Below are 19,577 nucleotides of genomic sequence, written 5' to 3'. Positions count from 1 at the left end.
TTGTATGTTTTGTTGTTTATGTGTGGCCCCTCTCCGGGGGTCCTGAGTGGTAGTTGCTGGTGTTGTATCATCTTCCTCTGGCTTGTTGGTGGTTGCTGGGGTCGTGGGTGCTGGCACTTGCTGGGTGTTAGCCACAGTTGGGGTAGTGCTGGCTACATTGCTGTCCACCAGGGCTTTTATGATGTTAGTGGAGTTAGTGGAGTTGGTGTCTGGGAATTCCATTAATGGGAGACTATTCATCTTGTACATTTCTTTAATTACAGATCTAAATGACCCTGGGTTTGCTATGTTTTCTAAATGAGCAAAGAGCATACTGCTCAGGATCTTTGTGGGTAGGTCCCCATTTACCTGTGAGGTCATGTTTGTTGGAGTGTGTGGGGTAGTGTTTGCTGGATTATGTGATATCTTGTTAGACCAAGCATTGGTGGTAGTTATACCTGCATAAGTATTATTGCATCTACCTCATGGTAGATGCGGGGATGGCGGTATTGGGGTGTTATAATTGTAGGTATGTGCGGGGGAGGGGGAGGAGGGCGGGGGGATGGCGGAGGGGGAGGGCCAGGCGTGTTAAAGAGCAAGGGATAAGGCCGGGTTATGTCGACTCTCAGCTTTAACCAGCAGAGTGGCAGGAATTTTTTGTGGCGGTGCGCGCGCGCGCGCGCGCGTGTGTGTGTGTGTGTGTGTGTGTGTGTGTGTGTGTGTGTGTGTGTGTGTGTGTGTGTGTGTGTGTGTACTCACCTATTAGTACTCACCTGTTTGTGGCTGCAGGATCAAACATTAGCAAAAACAAACACGATTGAGTGTCAGTGACCGCTTGAGTGTCAGTGACCACTTGAGTGTCAGTGACCGCTTGTGTGTCAGTGGCCACTTGAGTGTCAGTGACCACTTGAGTGTCAGTGACCGCTTGTGTGTCAGTGGCCACTTGAGTGTCAGTGACCACTTGAGTGTCAGTGACCACTTGAGTGTCAGTGACCACCTGAGTGTCAGTGACCACTTGAGTGTCAGTGACCACTTGAGTGTCAGTGACCACTTGAGTGTCAGTGACCACCTGAGTGTCAGTGACCACCTGAGTGTCAGTGACCACTTGAGTGTCAGTGACCACTTGAGTGTCAGTGACCACTTGAGTGTCAGTGACCACTTGAGTGTCAGTGACCACCTGAGTGTCAGTGACCACTTGAGTGTCAGTGACCACTTGAGTGTCAGTGACCACTTGAGTGTCAGTGACCACTTGAGTGTCAGTGACCACTTGAGTGTCAGTGACCACTTGAGTGTCAGTGGCCGCTTGAGTGTCAGTGACCACTTGAGTGTCAGTGGCCGCTTGAGTGTCAGTGACCACTTGAGTGTCAGTGACTCAAGTGTGTGGGTCACTTGGAGGGATAATTGGGATCATAATTTATTTATTTATAATTTTGTATTTATATAACAACATTGTTGTAGAGCCAAGCACCAGCACGCACAGCACTTCGGGCAAGTCCTTAACCATATGTTCCCCGGAATACGACCCACCAAATTGTTTAACAACCAGGTACCCATTCACTGCTGGGTGAACAGAGGCTACAGTTAAGGATTCATACCCGGTCAATCTTTCCCAGCCAGGGTACGAACCCCAGGCCAAAGCATTCGCGAAGCGCCGGGTGAGTATCTTACCACTGCGCCACGGGGCACAAGAAACAGCTGAGGGAGGGAAGCAAGATATCAGATTGACTTGCGAGCAATTGGAGGGTATAAATAAGGGATATTCAGTGACAAGAAAGCAGCAGTGAATAATATGGAAAAGGAATGTCCAAAGGAACTAAACATGGCTAAGTGGATCGTGTTAACATCATTAGACGACCAAATGAAAGAGGAGCAGCACAAAATATCAACACCATAACAAGGCTGAAGGAATGTATAGTCTCACACAATACAAGTGAACTGAACCCCACGGGCAGTGCCACACAAGGCTCCTTTAGAAATAATAGTAAACTTTGAAGTAAACGAGTGGCAACACTGTGGTTGGATTAGGGTGTGGCAGAGTAAGTCAGCGACCTCAGTCTCACACCCCCCATGGTGAGGGAGGGAAAGGTCCCTCACCCCGGGGGGGGGCTGCTGACCTGGGCTGGAAAGCCAGTGTGTGTGAAAGCATTACTAAACGGCCTGTGACGGCGCCAAATTGAGAATAATACAATAGCCAACCTGTCCAACATAACCAGTAATGGCTCCACAGTTACTAACTAGTACAATTAAGCCCTTAAAGATTTTAATAAATGCTAAGGAGAAAGAAACATTGAGTCTATAGACTCCAAGTAAAAGTCAGAAAATAGATGCAAGAGAATGGAGCCCTAGAGAGAGAAACAAGAGAAGTTTTACAGAGCACATGAAGAGCCGGTCGGCCGAGCGGACAGCACGCGGGACTTGTGATCCTGTGGTCCTGGGTTCGATCCCAGGCGCCGGCGAGAAACATTGGGCAGAGTTTCTTTCACCCTATGCCCCTATTACCTAGCAGTAAATAGGTACCTGGGTGTTAGTCAGCTGTCACGGGCTGCTTCCTGGGGGTGGTGGCCTGGTCGAAGACCGGGCCGCAGGGACACTAAAGCCCCGAAATCATCTCAAGATAATCTCAAGATAAGAAGAGGTGATGCTGAGGGTCCCAGAGGACCTGGACACAGACACCTACAACAAGCGCCTGGATTATCTAGTGGAGAACAACCCCACTGCCAAGTACCAGACAAGTTACAGTCTGAGAGGACAGCCAGCACTTCCAGCACACAACATGGAAGCAATACTAGTGCTGGTAAATTCGTGGGCAAGGAATACTAGCTAGTCAAGCTCGACAAGAAGAAGAAGGAAAGAGAAACAATCCTCTTTGGGTACACTTTGCATCACCCACAAGAGTGCATGTGTTAAATTACCGCAAGTTATGTCAGCCACAAAACACACAGTAGGAAAAGATCATTCCGCCTGCAGCCAAGTTATCCTTGAAGGGAAGGGCGCATCCCATTACGAGTAAACTTGTTGTGGTTAAAAATAGGAGCTGCCTCGTATAGGCCAATAGTCTTTCTGCAGATAACTTTATTCTTATGTTCTTATGTTCTTACGTTCTTATGTTCTTATGTTCTTACGTTCTTACGTTATTATGTTCTTTGTTGAGAGTTTAGACATGAGATGTTCAACTGGCAACGTGTCCGATGCTTTAGTGGCCACAGGTTGGGTCATACAAGGTCAGGGGAGGAGGCGGAGTGATCCAACCTTCCCCCGACCTCACAATACCTGGAGAAAGGTTAACTAAGGTCAAACAACACATGTCTCCTCCCAAGATAATGTTGCAACCAACAATTCATGTCTGGCCCGAGTGAATGACAGACTTAACAAGGACAGATGAAACGTGAACAATGTACATGAACCGGTCACTCAGCACACCCTGTATGGTTGACCCCGGGCGACCCCACACCCCCGGACACAGTATGGATGACCCCAGGTGACCCCACACCACCGGACACAATATGGATGACTCCAGCTGACCCCACACCTCCGGACACAAAAAGGATGACTCCAGGTGACCCCCAAACACCCGGACACAGTATGGATGACCCCAGCTGACCCCACACCCCGGACACAAAAAGGATGACCCCACACCCCCGGACACAGTATGGATGACCCCACACCCCAGGACACAATATGGATGACCCCACACCCCAGGACACAATATGCATGACCCCACACCCCCGGACACAATATGGATGACCCCAGCTGACCCCACACCCCCGGACACAATATGCATGACCCCACACCCCCGGACATAGTATGGATGACCCCAGCTGACCCCATACCCCCGGACACAATATGGATGACCCCAGCTGACCCCACACCCTCGGACACAATATGGTTAGGTTCTCTTGGCGATTATTTATATTTGTAGTAAGTGGGTGAAGCATTTACAGCTTTGTGGTTCGAACAAAATTCGTCAGTGAAGCACTTGTTCCGGAAGTGTTCGAACGAAATCAGTTGTGAGTCGTGTGTAAACCGTTTATCATTCATAAACAGGGGGGTTTGGTGGGTGCAAGGTTATCACTTTTGGGTCTTTGTTTGGAGGACGGGCTGCAGCTCAATTCACAGCCCGTCCTCCAAACAAAGATCCAAAAGTGATTCCATCCACCCACCAAACCCCCTGTTTATGAATGAAAAGCGGTTTACACACGACTCACAACTGCTGACGTTCGAACATATCCGGAACAAGTGCTTCACTGACGAATTTTGTTCGAATCACAACGCTATAAATGCTTCACCCACGTACTACAAATACAAATAATCGCCAACAGAACCTAAACACCTAACCTAACCTAACCTATGTCTATATATACACAATATGCTAATGTATTATAATATTAATTTATACTTGAGAAAATTCCCGTTTTGAATGAACAGCATATTAAAATTTATGAATGCGTCTGTGGGGTCGACCGCTGGATGTAATGGACTTGAGTCGAGGATGGGTTGCAATTCACCCCTTCGTGATTTTGAGACGTTCGTAATGCTTCAATTATAAACATAATTTAGTTGACACAGTTCACATTTGGTCAGGTCTACATCAGCAGATAATGAGAATTCCCAGAAATACTTGTAACCGAGTCTAAGCCGAGCAGTAGTAACATCTAGAAGTCTGCTGATTTTATTGGATGATCCATAGATGTGTGGCTCCCCTTGTATGATAGTATGATGATAGATGGAATTACTGATGTCGATTTCACTTTGCCTCAGATCTACAAGATTTTGTTGAAGTTCTTGGTGTACTGCTGCTCTCAGATTACTTATTGATAATCCAAGGTTATACTCAATTTCTTCTTTAAAGGAAGATTATTTGGCTAACTCATCAGCTCTATCATGCATTGGGAGTCCACATGAAATGGACTCTGTTACCATCATTAATACTTTTGTTATACTTGTGTATACCTTCAGACACGAGCAAGTTACAGTTATGTCTTAAAGAGTTGAGAGCAGTTACGGACGATAAAGAGTCACTTACAATTAATGTATCAAGTTTGGAGACTTGTGCACATTTCAGTGCAAGGAGCATGCATTGTCGATCTCGATCTCGAACCCATTGATGATGTGACGACTTATACTGAATTTTGTAACTAGCTCATCACGATTTTAACTTGCTTAGCTAAATGAATTGTAGGGTTCAGTCCCTGATCCCATTATGTGCCTCTGTAACCCTTTCCACTACCGCCCACAAGATGGGTATGGGGTGCATAATGAACTAAACTAAACTAAAACTTCTGTTTAGGTATTACTTTTTGTAACTATGTGCACCATAGTACAAATATTGATTTACAAAGCTATTAGATAGTAGAATTTTGTTCTATTCACTTTATAATCCGAAAAAATGACGCTAGAAAACAAACTTAAATATTCCTAGGTCTAGTATAGCAAACATATGTACTGTATTAGGCCTCAGATATCGTGCATTAGGCCTAGGAAGGTTAGGTTAGGTTACTTTGTCCTAACTAGAAGGACAAATCGATTTGTTAAAAGGTTAAGTGGAAAATCGTTTTCCGATTTGTCCAAATTCAGTAGTACCGAGTTCTACTTTCTAATTGCGTTGTTCGCCGGTATATGTACTATGGTCCTTCCTACAAGTACAATACAAACAAAAGGACGGGCTGTATTAGTAGAGTACACTATCAGTTCACCAATACAAACCCAGACACAAAGCCTCCGTCACAACCAGTACCAACATCAGTGTAAGAACTCTTGTATATATAAATAAAATAAAATAAAAATAATAGGAAACCCCTTTAGATACACCGTCCACCGAATATCCATTACTAAATTCCGCAGGAGAGACACAAGAGAAGAAACAGACGGTGCAACAAGCAACAACAGAAGCTCTGCTGGAGACGGCAATTGACAGAGATCACTCAGACTGGACAGCTCTTAAAATAATATAGATGAACGCCCAAGGCCTCAAGCACAAGATCACTCAGGCTGGACATCACCAACATAGTATAGATGAACTCCCAAAGCCTCAAGCACAAGATCCACCTTCTGCAAGACAGCTTACACAGACATTGTGCTGTTGCAGGAAACACTCCTGCGGCAAAATGATGATACATGGTTGTCAGGTGACAAAAGCTTAGGCTTCACAGAAGTCCAGACAGACAAGGTAGCATGACGATGAAAAACCACCATATAATGTTCTCAGGAAACTAAGCCAATACACCGTAGCGAGGGCGTTGACGTGCAAGCTGTCCTGCTATATCTCAGGAATTAAACGATCATAATATATATCACATTTACACCAAAGAGCAAAACTGGATATGACAGCTATACATGTACAGGCAAGAGGCTCCTTCATTATCATGCTTATATCATGGTTGTTATATTGAACACATATTGTGTGCTACCCAATCCCCCAATATATATATACCTAAGCCTTACAACTTTACCATTAAACATTGTTATCATCTTATATGTGTTGTCAGTGTGCTTTAATGTGCCTACTAATGTTATCTAATATGATAATAATGTCATATTATCAATCAAGCTATCAATGTTTTCAATCAAAGCTTTCAATGTGCTTTAATGTACTTTAATATACCTACTAATCTCTCTCAAATTTTCTTACAATGTACCTGTTAACAGTTTATAAATTGTGCTCAAACGCTGTGCATACTAGTTACTTTACAAGAATGTAAACACATCATGCTATATACTCTCATAAACCCAATGTAACTTCTAGTATATATAAATAAATAAATAAATATAATAAATAAATAAATAAATCACCGGAGGCATCATCAGCGTCAGCCACGCGTCATTCAACACAAGAAAATGAAAGATAATTACACCAACGCCATTACACAATTAAGTTGTGAGTGGAGCCACACCTCTCAAGAAACACACAACAGACAGACAACACCACTCATCAACTGAAACACGTTCTAGACTCCGTTAGGAGGAGTAAGTTAAAAATAAAGCAGCAGAAATGACTGAAGAAAGAAGAAATCTAGAGGCAGTCCAGATGCGCGCTGAGTCAAGCAACACCGACCAACAGACACAAATCCCAAAATCATGAGAACTATGCAAGCAGAACTGCCGCCAACACGTCTACGAGCAATCATACAAGTAGAACCATGACAGTGGTAATCCATTCAATACAGACCTTGTTAATAATTCCCTTAAAAATGGTAGGCTTCAAATAAATTGAAGGAATGACATCAGATTCCAATTCCCAAACCAGAAGAGGATACTGTATATATCGCCCGTTTCACTCTGGTCCCGCACGACCAAGATAACAGTAAGAATCTCAACAGACTCAAATGGAAAATTGACCCATTGCATTCAAATACTGATATTCACGGAAGGTGTAGGAACATCCAACCATTGCTAACGTCCTGATTTCAAAACTCCTTGTCTTCCTAAACGTAAAAAAACAACAAAAAACTTTTGAGTTAGGAAATTCCCACGCCTCCTACATTCGTTGATTGCAAAGGAGAGATGTGTAATTTACTTGGCCGAGTGCATGATTGCCTCATTTATCGAAACATCAGAGTACGATTCCAAGGACACCTTTTTCAATATAAGACTACACATATGGTACAACGCAAGGTGGCGTTCACAGTTCAGTTCTACTCAACAACTTGATGGAAAAGTTTATGGCGATGAGGCTGCCACCAAACACGGCCCTCTGTGAGCTACGCCCGTGACTTGCTCCCACAACAAGTGGAGATCAGAGATCACACCCTGGACGAGGCACAACACTCTCTCTACAGAACACAGCACAGCTGTCTTGAATTACGGATATGACCTGAAAAACTTGTACTTCCTGTACAGGTTTTCAGGTGGACAGGTACTTCATCTGTACTTCCACTTTTTTATCAGACCTGCAGTTATGAATGGGTATGGTCTTTACTTAGCCATGTTTCCATTAAAATAATAAACGATAATGCATCTAGTACTGCATTTATATCATCAAAGTGTTTATTAAGTGTTCTGACATTTTGTTTGAATACTGACAGGTTTGTGTTATTTTGGAGTTTTTTTTTTTTTTTGCAAAGTTTACTGTGTAGAATGATTGTAGGATTGTAGGATGATTGCAATTGCAGTAGTGATGATCCATGTGCTGGTTATTGTAGATATGTGATAGCAGAGTTCGGGGTCAATGTTAACTTGCATGTAGTGAGAATGGAGAAGACTGTTTAAGGATATTCAGATTATTATATGAGGGGGGATGTGTGTGGTAAAAGGCAACACATCTTGCTGTGCAACTATCAGTGAATGATGGATTTTGACTCCAAGGTCATTTTCTTCAGTAATCTACTGCGAGGTAATGTTAATTTGGTAGTTGTTGACATCACCTGCATCATGTGATGTAGGTGTTGTTGACATCAACTTACCATACATTGTCACTAGTTAATATCTGATGAACCATACGAAAATGAAAGAGAATCAAATGCGTTCAATAGTGTCAATATAAACCAATGTTACCCATCCGACAGGCCTCCGGAGAGCGAGGATGTGTGGGTCAGGATGGCGCGGGCTTCTCCTGTTGGTGACCGTGTCCGCCGCCTTCACCAGCTCCGAGTTCGTCTACCCGTCCCCACACCCCAGGGAGACAGGTAAGTCGCATATCGGGGATATGGTGGGCGAGCTGTCCCTCCACGGTATTATTAGTCCTCTCACATAACGCATTCCACTTTTCTTTTTCTTTTTTTGCGGACCATTTCGTTGGAAATGCGATGCATTACTAAAAATCTTCAATCGATGCATTATATCGATGCATGCATATCAATGCATATCGATGCATATCAATCGATGCATTTAATCGATGCATTACTAAATCTTCATCTTCTTAGTTTCCTACACTGAGCTTTAAATTTGCTCTGTACCTAGTGTTACCCAATCTCCTAATTTTTATGTAATTTCAAACAACTTTATCATTGTGTTCATTGCTGTCTTCTTTTATGTGCTAGCCATATGCTGTATTGTGACTACCAATTTTTGTCAACTACCATTCAAGCTGTCATTGCAACCAATCTTATATTGTTTCTGCTGTATTATGCCTACCAATTTTTTTGTCAACTACCATTCAAGCTGTCATTGCAATCAATCTTAGCTACCTATGTGCTTTAATATACTGTACCTACAATTTTCTCTCATCTTTTTTTTCATTTCATGTAATCTGTTATCATTTTTTGTCTATAATTTTGCAAGTATTTACCTCCTTAAAATTTTCTTAGATTAAGGACCTGCCCGAAACGCTGCGCGTGCTAGTGGCTTTACAAGACTGTAATTACCATATTTGTATCCTCACATTCCTTATGTACATTCTTGTATATGCATAAATAAATAAAAATAAATAAATAAATAAAAACTAAAGCACCGTAATATTCATGCTTTCTATGCATCGGCCTTGGTAAGTTAGATGGGTTGCTGGGGTTCGTATGGACCTGCTTGGGCAAAACAGCTGTATTTTTTACGTAGTGGTAAATACAAAGGGAGGATATTCAACCTGTTCATTGAATTTACCAATCCGTAAAAACTCAAGCCTTTTGTTTACACACCACTAGAGAACTAGAAAGGTACGAATTTAAGCAACCCATCTAATCTTTCGAGGCAGATGCATGGAAAACGTGAACAGATCAGTAGGATCCATGAGGAGGATTCAAGCCTATGCTCTGGGTACTACCAAACACACGCCTTAGACCACTACACCACGACATGGTCAAAATGAATACAACCTGGGATTCAACTGAATCCTCTCGGAGTCTAGGGGTCCCAAGACTTGGGTTTAATTAGGGCTTCGTACAATGCCCCCCCCCCTCTCCAAGCACACTGTTCGTAGTCTGGGATGTGGGAATGTCTAGGACCACCAACGCTTCTCTTCAAATGTAGAAAGAAAACACATAAACGTCATGTATCATAAAGTGATGTGCATTTGAAGAGATTCGAAGCGTTAGAGGTGGAACTCCTAGAAATACGACCAGAGAGTATTTGGTCATATTGGGGGGCATGTGGGGCATGGGCAATGTGTTAAGGGGGCAATGTGTTAAGGGGGCAATGTGTTAAGCCCTGATTAGGGGGCAATGTGTTAAGTCCTGATTAGGCTTCAGTTGGAAACCTCGGGACCCCTGGAGGATTCAGTTGAATCCTAGGTTGTTATTTTTTACCATGTTGTGGTGTAGTGGTCTAAGGCGTGTGATTAGTAGTACCCAGTGTATAGGTTCCTGAAATTACCTGAATTTACCTGAGGGCCACTAACACTAGTGGTTTCGACAAGGAGAGGAAGCCGGCGGCTTGTCGTAGGTCCCCCAATTTGCTTTGATGATCTTTTCCAGCTGTAATTTAAAATTTACCGGAGTTTTTGGCAGTTATTTAATGTTATCTAATACTAGATAATGTTATCTAATGACAATGAAAAATATAATGAATAATGATAATGAATACTAATGTTATCTAATACTAGATAACACTGAACAAAAACCATCTAATTATCTCAGGGGACTTTAATATTGACCTCTTTGAGCCTGATAACCCTCCTGCTGCTAGTTTCCTCAACTGTATAAATTCCTGCCTCCTCATACCCTTAACCAAATAAAAATCAAGTAACAGCAATATTTTTATTTTAAAAAGTTAGACACAGATAATAAATTAACAAATCACTGTGTGAGAGAGGACTCCTTAAATCTCTGGGCAAATATTTTCTCCCTGTGCAGGAGGTCAAAGACCTTGTCGGCCTTCAGCAAGTCTTCGGTCGCGCGGCACCTTCTGCCAAAGCGGCGGCGGAATGAGCCGGCGGCAATCCAGTTCTTTCCCTCTTTCCTAAATACCCAACTCTCGTAGGCCCAGTCCTCGAGGACGTGCACCTGACTGATGATATTATCTGCGAAGCGGACACACTTGGTTTTCTTCTGGTGGCGACCATCGTCGCCGGAGACCTTTTCCTTCTTCATAGTAGGTCGCTTCACACTGTGAAGAACCTGAAGAACACATCTGGTAATAATATACCAGATGCAAGAATTATAGTCAGGCTAATAGTTCGACTGGTCTAGTAAATGCGGTGCCTTGTTGTAGTGATGTACTCACATCATACGTCTTTTGCATTTAAATAAGATTCCTTTGATAACTTTATCTATTCTCTTCAAGAGCTTGTACGTAGTTAATATATCCCCTCTCTCTCTCTCTTCTCTCCTCTAAGATTGTTCTCTCAACCTGTTCTCAAAGCTGACGACTCTCAATTCTGGTACTAATCTTGTGGCAAACTTCTGAACTTTGTTTCAAGGTTTCTATTTATGTTTCACAAGGTGTGGGTTCCCTGCTGTCGCTGCATACTCAGGTAATGGTCTTACATATGTGGTATGTGTGGATTTGAGAGCCTGATTGTTTAGATTCTTGAATGACGTTCTTTTGTTCGGTAACTTCCCATATGGTGCTAATGATGTCCTGTTCACATGAGCTTGTGGTGTTTAGTGTTTGGATAATGTCTACTCTCAGGTATTTTCACTTGTTTTGTGATGTGTAGTGCTTTGTTATAGTGGTGTGTAGTGCTTTGTTATAGTGGTGTGTAGTGCTTTGTTATTGTGGTGTGTAGTGCTTTGTTATAGTGGTGTGTAGTGCTTTGTTATAGTGGTGTGTAATGCTTTGTTATAGTGGTGTGTAGTACTTTGTTATTGTGGTATGTAATGCTTTGTTATAGTGGTGTGTAGTGCTTTGTTATAGTGGTGTGTAGTGCTTTGTTATAGTGGTGTGTAGTGCTTTGTTATAGTGGTGTGTAGTGCTTTGTTATAGTGGTGTGTAGTGCTTTGTTATAGTGGTGTGTAGTGCTTTGTTATAGTGGTGTGTAGTGCTTTGTTATAGTGGTGTGTAGTGCTTTGTTATAGTGGTGTGTAGTGCTTTGTTATAGTGGTGTGTAGTGCTTTGTTATAGTGGTGTGTAGTACTTTGTTATAGTGGTGTGTAGTACTTTGTTATAGTGGTGTGTAGTGCTTTGTTATTGTGGTGTGTAGTGCTTTGTTATAGTGGTGTGTAGTGCTTTGTTATAGTGGTGTGTAGTGCTTTGTTATAGTGGTGTGTAGTGCTTTGTTATTGTGGTGTGCAGTGCTTTGTTATAGTGGTGTGTAGTGCTTTGTTATAGTGGTGTGTAGTACTTTGTTATTGTGGTGTGTAGTGCTTTGTTATAGTGGTGTGCAGTGCTTTGTTATAGTGGTGATTAGTGCTTTGTTACAGTGGTGTGTGATGGTGAGTTGTAGAAGCGAGTGAAGTGAGTGCGTTTAATATTTAGTGCACATAGTTACAATGATGAATATTGTCGAGTATAGTGTTGATGGCTACAGTGTTGATTGAAGGTTGTGTGAAGTAACGACGGTCACAGTGTTGATTAATGTCTTTGATTCTGTGCCTCGCGAGAGATTCTTTAACAGATTGGAGGACCATGACATTTCAGGGGGTTGTCCTAAGTTGGATTAGGACTTGGTTGTTCCAAAGCAGAAAGTTAGCATAAATGGAGTCAAGTTAAAAGTGGGAACTTTGTAAGTGGAGTGCCTAGCGGCTCTGTCCTGGAACCCTTCATTGTTTACCATATATTTTAAACATGATTTAACAGCAACATTTTAAATATACAAAGGCTACAAAAATAGTTTGGGAAAATAACTTGAGATGAAGCTACTAAACTATTACATCTTCATACGCTTTTACAATGGAGGAAAAAATTGGCAGACGTAGTTGACTGGTTGATAACAAATGTAGTGTTAGAGTTTTTAATAAATTATAATAGAACCACTAGGTATCACCTGAACGATGGTCAAATTGTGAAATCTGAATACGAAGCAGATTTGGAATCGGTTGGAATTTTAAGTAAAAAAAGATGACATAACTGTACAGAATAAAGCAAATAGGATACCGTGACTACTTTTAGAAATGTTAGCAATAAAATATTAAAGTCCACTACGGGCTCACTATAGCCCGTGCTACTTGCATCTTTTTTCTTCCGAGTAGCTGAATCTAAAGCAACAAAATACATAGTAATATACTTTAGCTTCAGTATCTCCTTATTAGACCCCAGTTCAATTATGCAGTTCAGGTTTGGTATCCATGCTATAAGATGGAAGTAATTTGATGACCAAACCACACTAGTCCTGACTAGTGTTCCTAGTCAGGACATCTCCTGTGATGCCCTGAATGTACGTAGAAATAATAATATAGCCTTTGATAGAGTCTTACTGTTTATGGATTGTCAGTCGTGTCGAAAGAGATGTTGTCGTCTTGCCTGTATATTGAGATCGTTGGGGCTGACAGTTCCCCAAGTAGGCGTGTAATGGCATTGGTGACATTTGTCTCTTTGTAGCAAGTCCGCTTGGTGCTGAATGAGCAAATTGGTGACCTTCTTGCTTTTAGAGTATATGGCCTTGTGATGGTAAGAATCACGTTCCTCACGATTATACCTTTTAGAACTCTTACCCCCTGTCTTGTTGACGTTGGGAAGCAGTTCAGTTAGACGAGGGAAGGACAGTTTCTTCAACTCTTGATCTCCTCAGCGGCGGCCACATGGCGGTTCATATTCCTTTAATGCTCTCCTATTTCAACATCCCACAAGACGTAGGAAAGAAGCCTAACCTAACCTAGCCTAACCTTACCTTGCCTTACCTAACCTAACCTTACCTAACCTTACCTTACCTTACCTTACCTAACCTAAACCATCCTAACCAAACATAACGTAACTAATGTAACGTAACCTAACTTAACCTAACCTAATCTAATCTAAGAAATTGTATGAGCAACGACAGATTCTACGAGAATGCGTTTGTCTTGTTTATGTCCTCCATGATTTGGTTATTGGTGACCAACTGTATGAATTCCTGCTTCCTCATACCCTTAATCACTAGACCTACTAGAATCACTGATAGTACTGCCACGTTTTTCTTGACCACACTGGACTAACACGCCACCATATACCTCCCCACTTACTTCAGGGATAATCATTGATAGGACCACAGACCATTACCCCACATTTCTCCTAACCAACATTAATACACCACCTCTAGAAACAAGGAAGTTAAACTTTAGGCTGCACAATGAAACTTCTATAAGCAATTTTATTGCTGCTGCTGCTAATATCAACTGGGAGACTGAATTAGGTAACATAGGGAACATCAACCTAGTTGTGCAAACATTTCTTCAAAAAACTCTCGGCCTATATAACACCCACTGTCCTATGCTAACGAAACAAGTCACAACTAAAAGATTAAACAGTCCATGGCTTGCAAAGGGGATACTTACATCTATTAATAAGAAAACATTACCTTGAGAAGAAATATAGTTTAGGAGTTGTCTCTAACGAAATTTCAAAGATTTATTCATCAATGCTGTCTAAAAAAATTAGGAGAGCCAATATAAAATACTACGAAAATAAATTTACCCAAATAAAGGGCAACATTAAGAAAATATGGAACACTATTTCCCAAATATTAGGATAAAAAAAGATTTTAAATAAAAAACCAATACTCCTATTCAATAACGATGGAAGGCTTTCAGCCTCTGATACTGCTATAGAATTCAATAGGTTCTTCTCATTCATTGGGTCATCCCTTGCTAATGATATTCCATCCTCTCGTACTAATGTTATGGACTACCTTACAGGTAACTATCCAGAGTCTCTGTACCTATCACCCGCTAATTCCAATGATGTCAATGAGATAATCCTTTCCCTTAAAACACAGTCTAGTGCCCTTCCTAAGATACCAACTCTAATTTACAAAAAAGCCACCAGATTTTTAGCTCCTGCCGTTGCATTGCTCTACAACAAGTCACTTGAACTCCAAACCTTTCCAGATATTCTAAAAAAAAACCAGCGTTGAATGTAATGAAACGCCATTTTCTGGGTGAGACCCGGAGGCTCCCCGGAGCTTTACCGGCTGATATGCTAATGTCAGACTTTGGCATCAGTCATGTGTATGGAGTTCTAGGGCCTACCGGGGACCACGAGCCAGAACCTGGCCCCCTCAGAGAGGCAAGGGAAGCAATGGCCTATAGAAACCCCCGTGTGGTTGGAAGCATTCTATGTCTGCCATCGACCGGGTCAAGCATCCAGAAAGGTAAGCATTCCAAAACAAACCCCTATTCTGGTGAAAATTGCTACCTAAGCGAACTAGTGGATAGAACTCTTCAACAGAAAACAAGGAAACTAGTATGACGTCATACGTCACCGCGCCGCTGTCTGCGCAGCTTCCCCCTCCCCGGGAGGGGGAAGGGGGAGCCCCAGACCTCCCACGCCGGCTATCCACCCATCAGTTCTGAGGCTGGATGTCAAAACACGCGAAAAACGCCGACCGGAGGGAGGGAGGGTTGCCGGGGAGCCTCCGGGTCTCACCCAGAAAATGGCGTTTCATTACATTCAACGCTGGTTTTCTGGGGGGAGCCCCGTCGGCTCCCCGGAGCTAACTACCCACAGAGGAAGGTCAAAGGGACAAAACCGGGAGGCGGACACCACGCACCCCCCAAGGAGGCGAGACAACCGGCAGCAAACGCCAACCCAAGGCGCCACAGCCCCGAAAATCCCGGGAACAACACGAGAACCACGAGCAGCAAGGCCCCTGCACGAACACCAAAAATCCAAGCCCGAAAGACTGCAAGGCCACGTCGCCCAGACGGCAGCGAGAGCAACGAAGCCACGAACGCCACAGGCATGAGGGAAGAACACAGGCAGCTTAGCCGCAAGAACACGGCTGACCACCCGGGACACCATCACCCGCGAACCGGGAAGAACAGAACCGGATCAACGCAAAACGCGCTCCGGACCCAAACGCCGTGGCACGCAAACAACAGCGGAGGGCCGCCACTGAACACAAAAACGACACACCCCCGGCCTGACCAACGAAGCACCAACAAACCCTGGACCCCTCTAGAATGCAGCAGCCCCACCCCGCGCCAGAAAAGATGGAGACTGCTGCCATCAAACAACCAAAACGCTAAAACCGAAGGAGCAAGAAAACTCAGCGAACCGACCCCCAGAGGCAAAGGCCCAAAGGAAAGAGCCGACGAAAAAACACACTGGAACCGAAGGAGCACTACCAACCGAGGAGAAGACAGAGCACGCTGACCAGAGACCAGGATGGTGCAAGCGGCGCACGAACAGGCCGGAGGTGAAACGACGCACAAGACAGCTGACTAACGGTGCAGAAGCAACACCAAGACCGAAAGCAAGCTGAAGCGGCTCCGCCTGCGCCGCACGAAAAGAGGCGACAGTATGTGGCAAGACGACGGCCCCCAACCCCCACTAGAAAATCAAGCCGAGAGTAAACCAAGCCAACAAGAGTAACCACCTAAGAAGGGACAGGAAAAGGAAGGACCGCCAAAATACCCATACTGCCGGCAAGAGAAGCACGCAGGTGGGACACCTACCACGAAGCCACCCGACTACCAACCGGAGGCGAGACCACAAGGCAGAACATAAGCAGCCCCGACAAGGCCCCCCCGAGCCCAGGAAAAAAGGCGGAGCCGCGAGAAGATCTCGGGCGCGACCACTGAAACCCAGGCGGCACAAGGAGACGGAACGTCTGCCGAACAGAAAAAACTCCCCAAAGCATGCAAGCCCGCCAGGAGTTCAGAAACGACGGGTCCGACGCGAGACATCGCAAGAACCCCCCCCCCCTATAGCATCAGCCGAAGAACTGATGGGTGGATAGCCGGCGTGGGAGGTCTGGGGCTCCCCCTTCCCCCTCCCGGGGAGGGGGGAGCTGCGCAGACAGCGGCGCGGTGACATATGACGTCATACTACCTTCCTTGTTTTCTGTTGAAGAGTTCTATCCACTAGTTCGGCTTAGGTAGCAATTTTCACCAGAATAGGGGTTTGTTTTGGAATGCTTACCTTTCTGGATGCTTGACCCGGTCGATGGCAGACATAGAATGCTTCCAACCACACGGGGGTTTCTATAGGCCATTGCTCCCCTTGCCTCTCTGAGGGGGCCAGGTTCTGGCTCGTGGTCAGCCGGTAAAGCTCCGGGGAGCCGACGGGGCTCCCCCCAGAAAAAAGCGAGAGTAACCCCAGTCCATAAATGTGGTGATCTCACTGATGTCAACAATTTCAGACCTATATCAGTTTTGACAAACTTGTCAAAAATATTTGAAAAACTAATCTACAAGCAGCTTTAATCTTATCTAGCCAAACACCATATACTTAGCTCTTGCCAATATGGCTTCAGACCCCCCCAAAAAAAGCACTGACTAGTATGATTAACTTGATACATGCAGCTCTTGATAAAAAGGAGTTCCCTGTTGGGTTATTTGTTGACGTACGTAAGGCTTTTGACACTGTCAACCACCAAAACCTTCTTCTTAAATAACATCATTACGGAGTCAGAGGACACTCCCTGCAATACCTTCAGTCTTACTGACAGGCTCCAGTATGTTTCTGTGAATAATTCTATTTCTCCCACCCTACCCATCAACATTGATGTTTCACAGGGCAGCATACGTGCCCCTCTCCTCTTTCTCATCTACATTAATGACCTTCCAAATGCCTTTCAACACCTCAAATCAATCTTATTTGCTGATGACATATCCTTCATTTGCTCCAGTCCTGACCCTCTTGCCCTAAATGTCACAGTGAATGCTGACCTTAATAAAGTCCATCCTTGGCTAACTGCTAATAAACTCACCCTTAATATTGACAAAACTTTTTATATTTTATTTGGTAATAAATCCTCAAATCAAATTGAATCAAAGAATAAACAATATCCAAATCAGTAACAAAGTAGATGGCAAATTCCTTGGTGTTTTCATCGATAACAAGCTGAATTTCCAGGGACACATTCTAAATATAGCAAAAAAAGTTTCTAAAACTGTCTGCATTCTTTCTAAGATCAGATATTATGTACCTCGCCCTGCCCTGGTGACGCTCTATTACTCTCTCATCTATCCTTATCTCAATTATGGTATTTGTGCTTGAGGTTCTTCTACCCAAAATCATTTACGTCCTCTAATTATTTTGTTAAATATGACCGAAAAAGTAAGATTAATAATTCTAACACGAATTTTCTCAATATCTCTTATGTTTCTTTTTACTGTCGATGGTAATTGAAAAATCAATTTTCCAAAATTCATTTTTATTTCTAGTCTGACGCGACGCTTGAACGCGTTTTGTAATAACTTATTACATTTTATAAGACTTTAGTTTACACACACAACTGTAACCTGAAAACACTAAACAGAGTTTTACTAATGCAAACACTGAATATCTTGTCTTATATAGTTGCATTTGGATGAGGTGATATGTTGCAAAAGTTTTGGATGAGGTGAAGAAACTTTTGACCAACACAAGACAGAACACGGTACAATGGGTATAAATTGGATAAATGAGAGGGAAGGATGGAAGTAACTGCAAAGGCCCTATTGGCCCATACTTCCTCTTGATGCTTCTATATTGGTACGGAGTCTTGAAGTGGGTAGAATATAGTTGTGCATTAATTGGCTGTTGATTGCTGGTGTTGACTTTTTGATGTGTAGTGCCTCGCAGATGTCAAGCCGCCTGCTATTGCTGTATCTATCGATGATTTCTGTGTTGTTTGTTAAGACTTCTCTAGTGATGGTCTGGTTGTGGGAAGAGATTATATGTTCCTTAATGGAGCCCTGTTGCTTATGCATTGTTAATCGTCTGGAAAGAGATGTTGTTGTCTTGCCTATATACTGAGTTCTTTGAGGCTTACAGTCCCCAAGTGGGCATTTGAAGGCATAGACGACGTTGGTCTCTTTTAAAGCGTTCTGCTTTGTGTCTGGAGAGTTTCTCATGAGTAGGTTGGCCGTTTTTTTGGTTTTATAGTAAATCGTCAATTGTATCTTCTGATCTTTGTCTGTAGGGATAACATTCCTATTAACAATATCTTTCAAGACCCTTTCCTCCGTTTTATGAGCTGTGGAAAAGAAGTTCCTGTAAAATAGTCTAATAGGGGGTACAGGTGTTGTGTTAGTTGTCTCTTCAGAGGTTGCATGGCGTTTCACCTTCCTTCTTATGATGTCTTCAACGAAACCATTGGAGAAGCCGTTGTTGACTAAGACCTGCCTTACCCTACAGAGTTCTTCATCGACTTGCTTCCATCCTGAGCTGTGGCTGAGAGCACGGTCGACATAAGTGTTAACAACACTCCTCTTGTACCTGTCTGGGCAGTCACTGTTGGCATTGAGGCACATTCCTATGTTTGTTTCCTTAGTGTAGACTGCAGTGTGGAAACCTCCGCTCCTTTCCATCACTGTTACATCTAGAAAGGGCAGCTTCCCATCCTTCTCCATCTTGTAAGTGAAACGCAACACAGAATTCTGCTCAAAGGCCTCCTTCAGCTCCTGCAGATGTCTGACATCCGGTACCTGTGTAAAAATGTCGTCAACATACCTGCAGTATATCACTGAGGACCAAGTCACTCTCCTAAATCTGGGTATAAACTGTCACGTTATGTCCAGACCAAGTGAGATGGCCCGGAAAGTGGAGTTGGAGATCCTGTTGGACGACATATTCGACCTTGAGACACAAAAGAAGGTCACCACCAAAGACACCTTACAAGCAGAACTTATTGCAGAAGGAGGAAAGATTCGAGGCAACTACAGAAGCAC

The 19,577-nt window shown here is 43.3% G+C and overlaps 1 protein-coding gene across 2 annotated transcripts in view; it reads left to right on the top strand.

Annotated features, from left to right (window-relative positions):
• LOC123760985 (alkaline phosphatase) overlaps positions 1 to 19,577 on the top strand; it is a 167,323-nt gene that overhangs the window by 62,625 nt on the left and 85,121 nt on the right. For both annotated transcript variants that reach the window (XM_045746793.2, XM_069339478.1), the window contains exon 2: positions 8,481 to 8,600. In XM_045746793.2, coding sequence (XP_045602749.1) covers positions 8,498 to 8,600 — 103 coding nt within the window. In that variant the 5' untranslated portion in view covers positions 8,481 to 8,497. The remainder of the gene's footprint in view (positions 1 to 8,480; positions 8,601 to 19,577) is intronic.

Source organism: Procambarus clarkii, chromosome 41 (assembly GCF_040958095.1).
Source record: "Procambarus clarkii isolate CNS0578487 chromosome 41, FALCON_Pclarkii_2.0, whole genome shotgun sequence".
In the NCBI taxonomy this organism is placed as follows: Eukaryota; Metazoa; Arthropoda; class Malacostraca; order Decapoda; family Cambaridae; genus Procambarus; species Procambarus clarkii.
The sequence above is the reverse complement of the archived record's forward strand: the minus strand, read 5'-3'. Positions and strand labels throughout refer to the sequence as shown.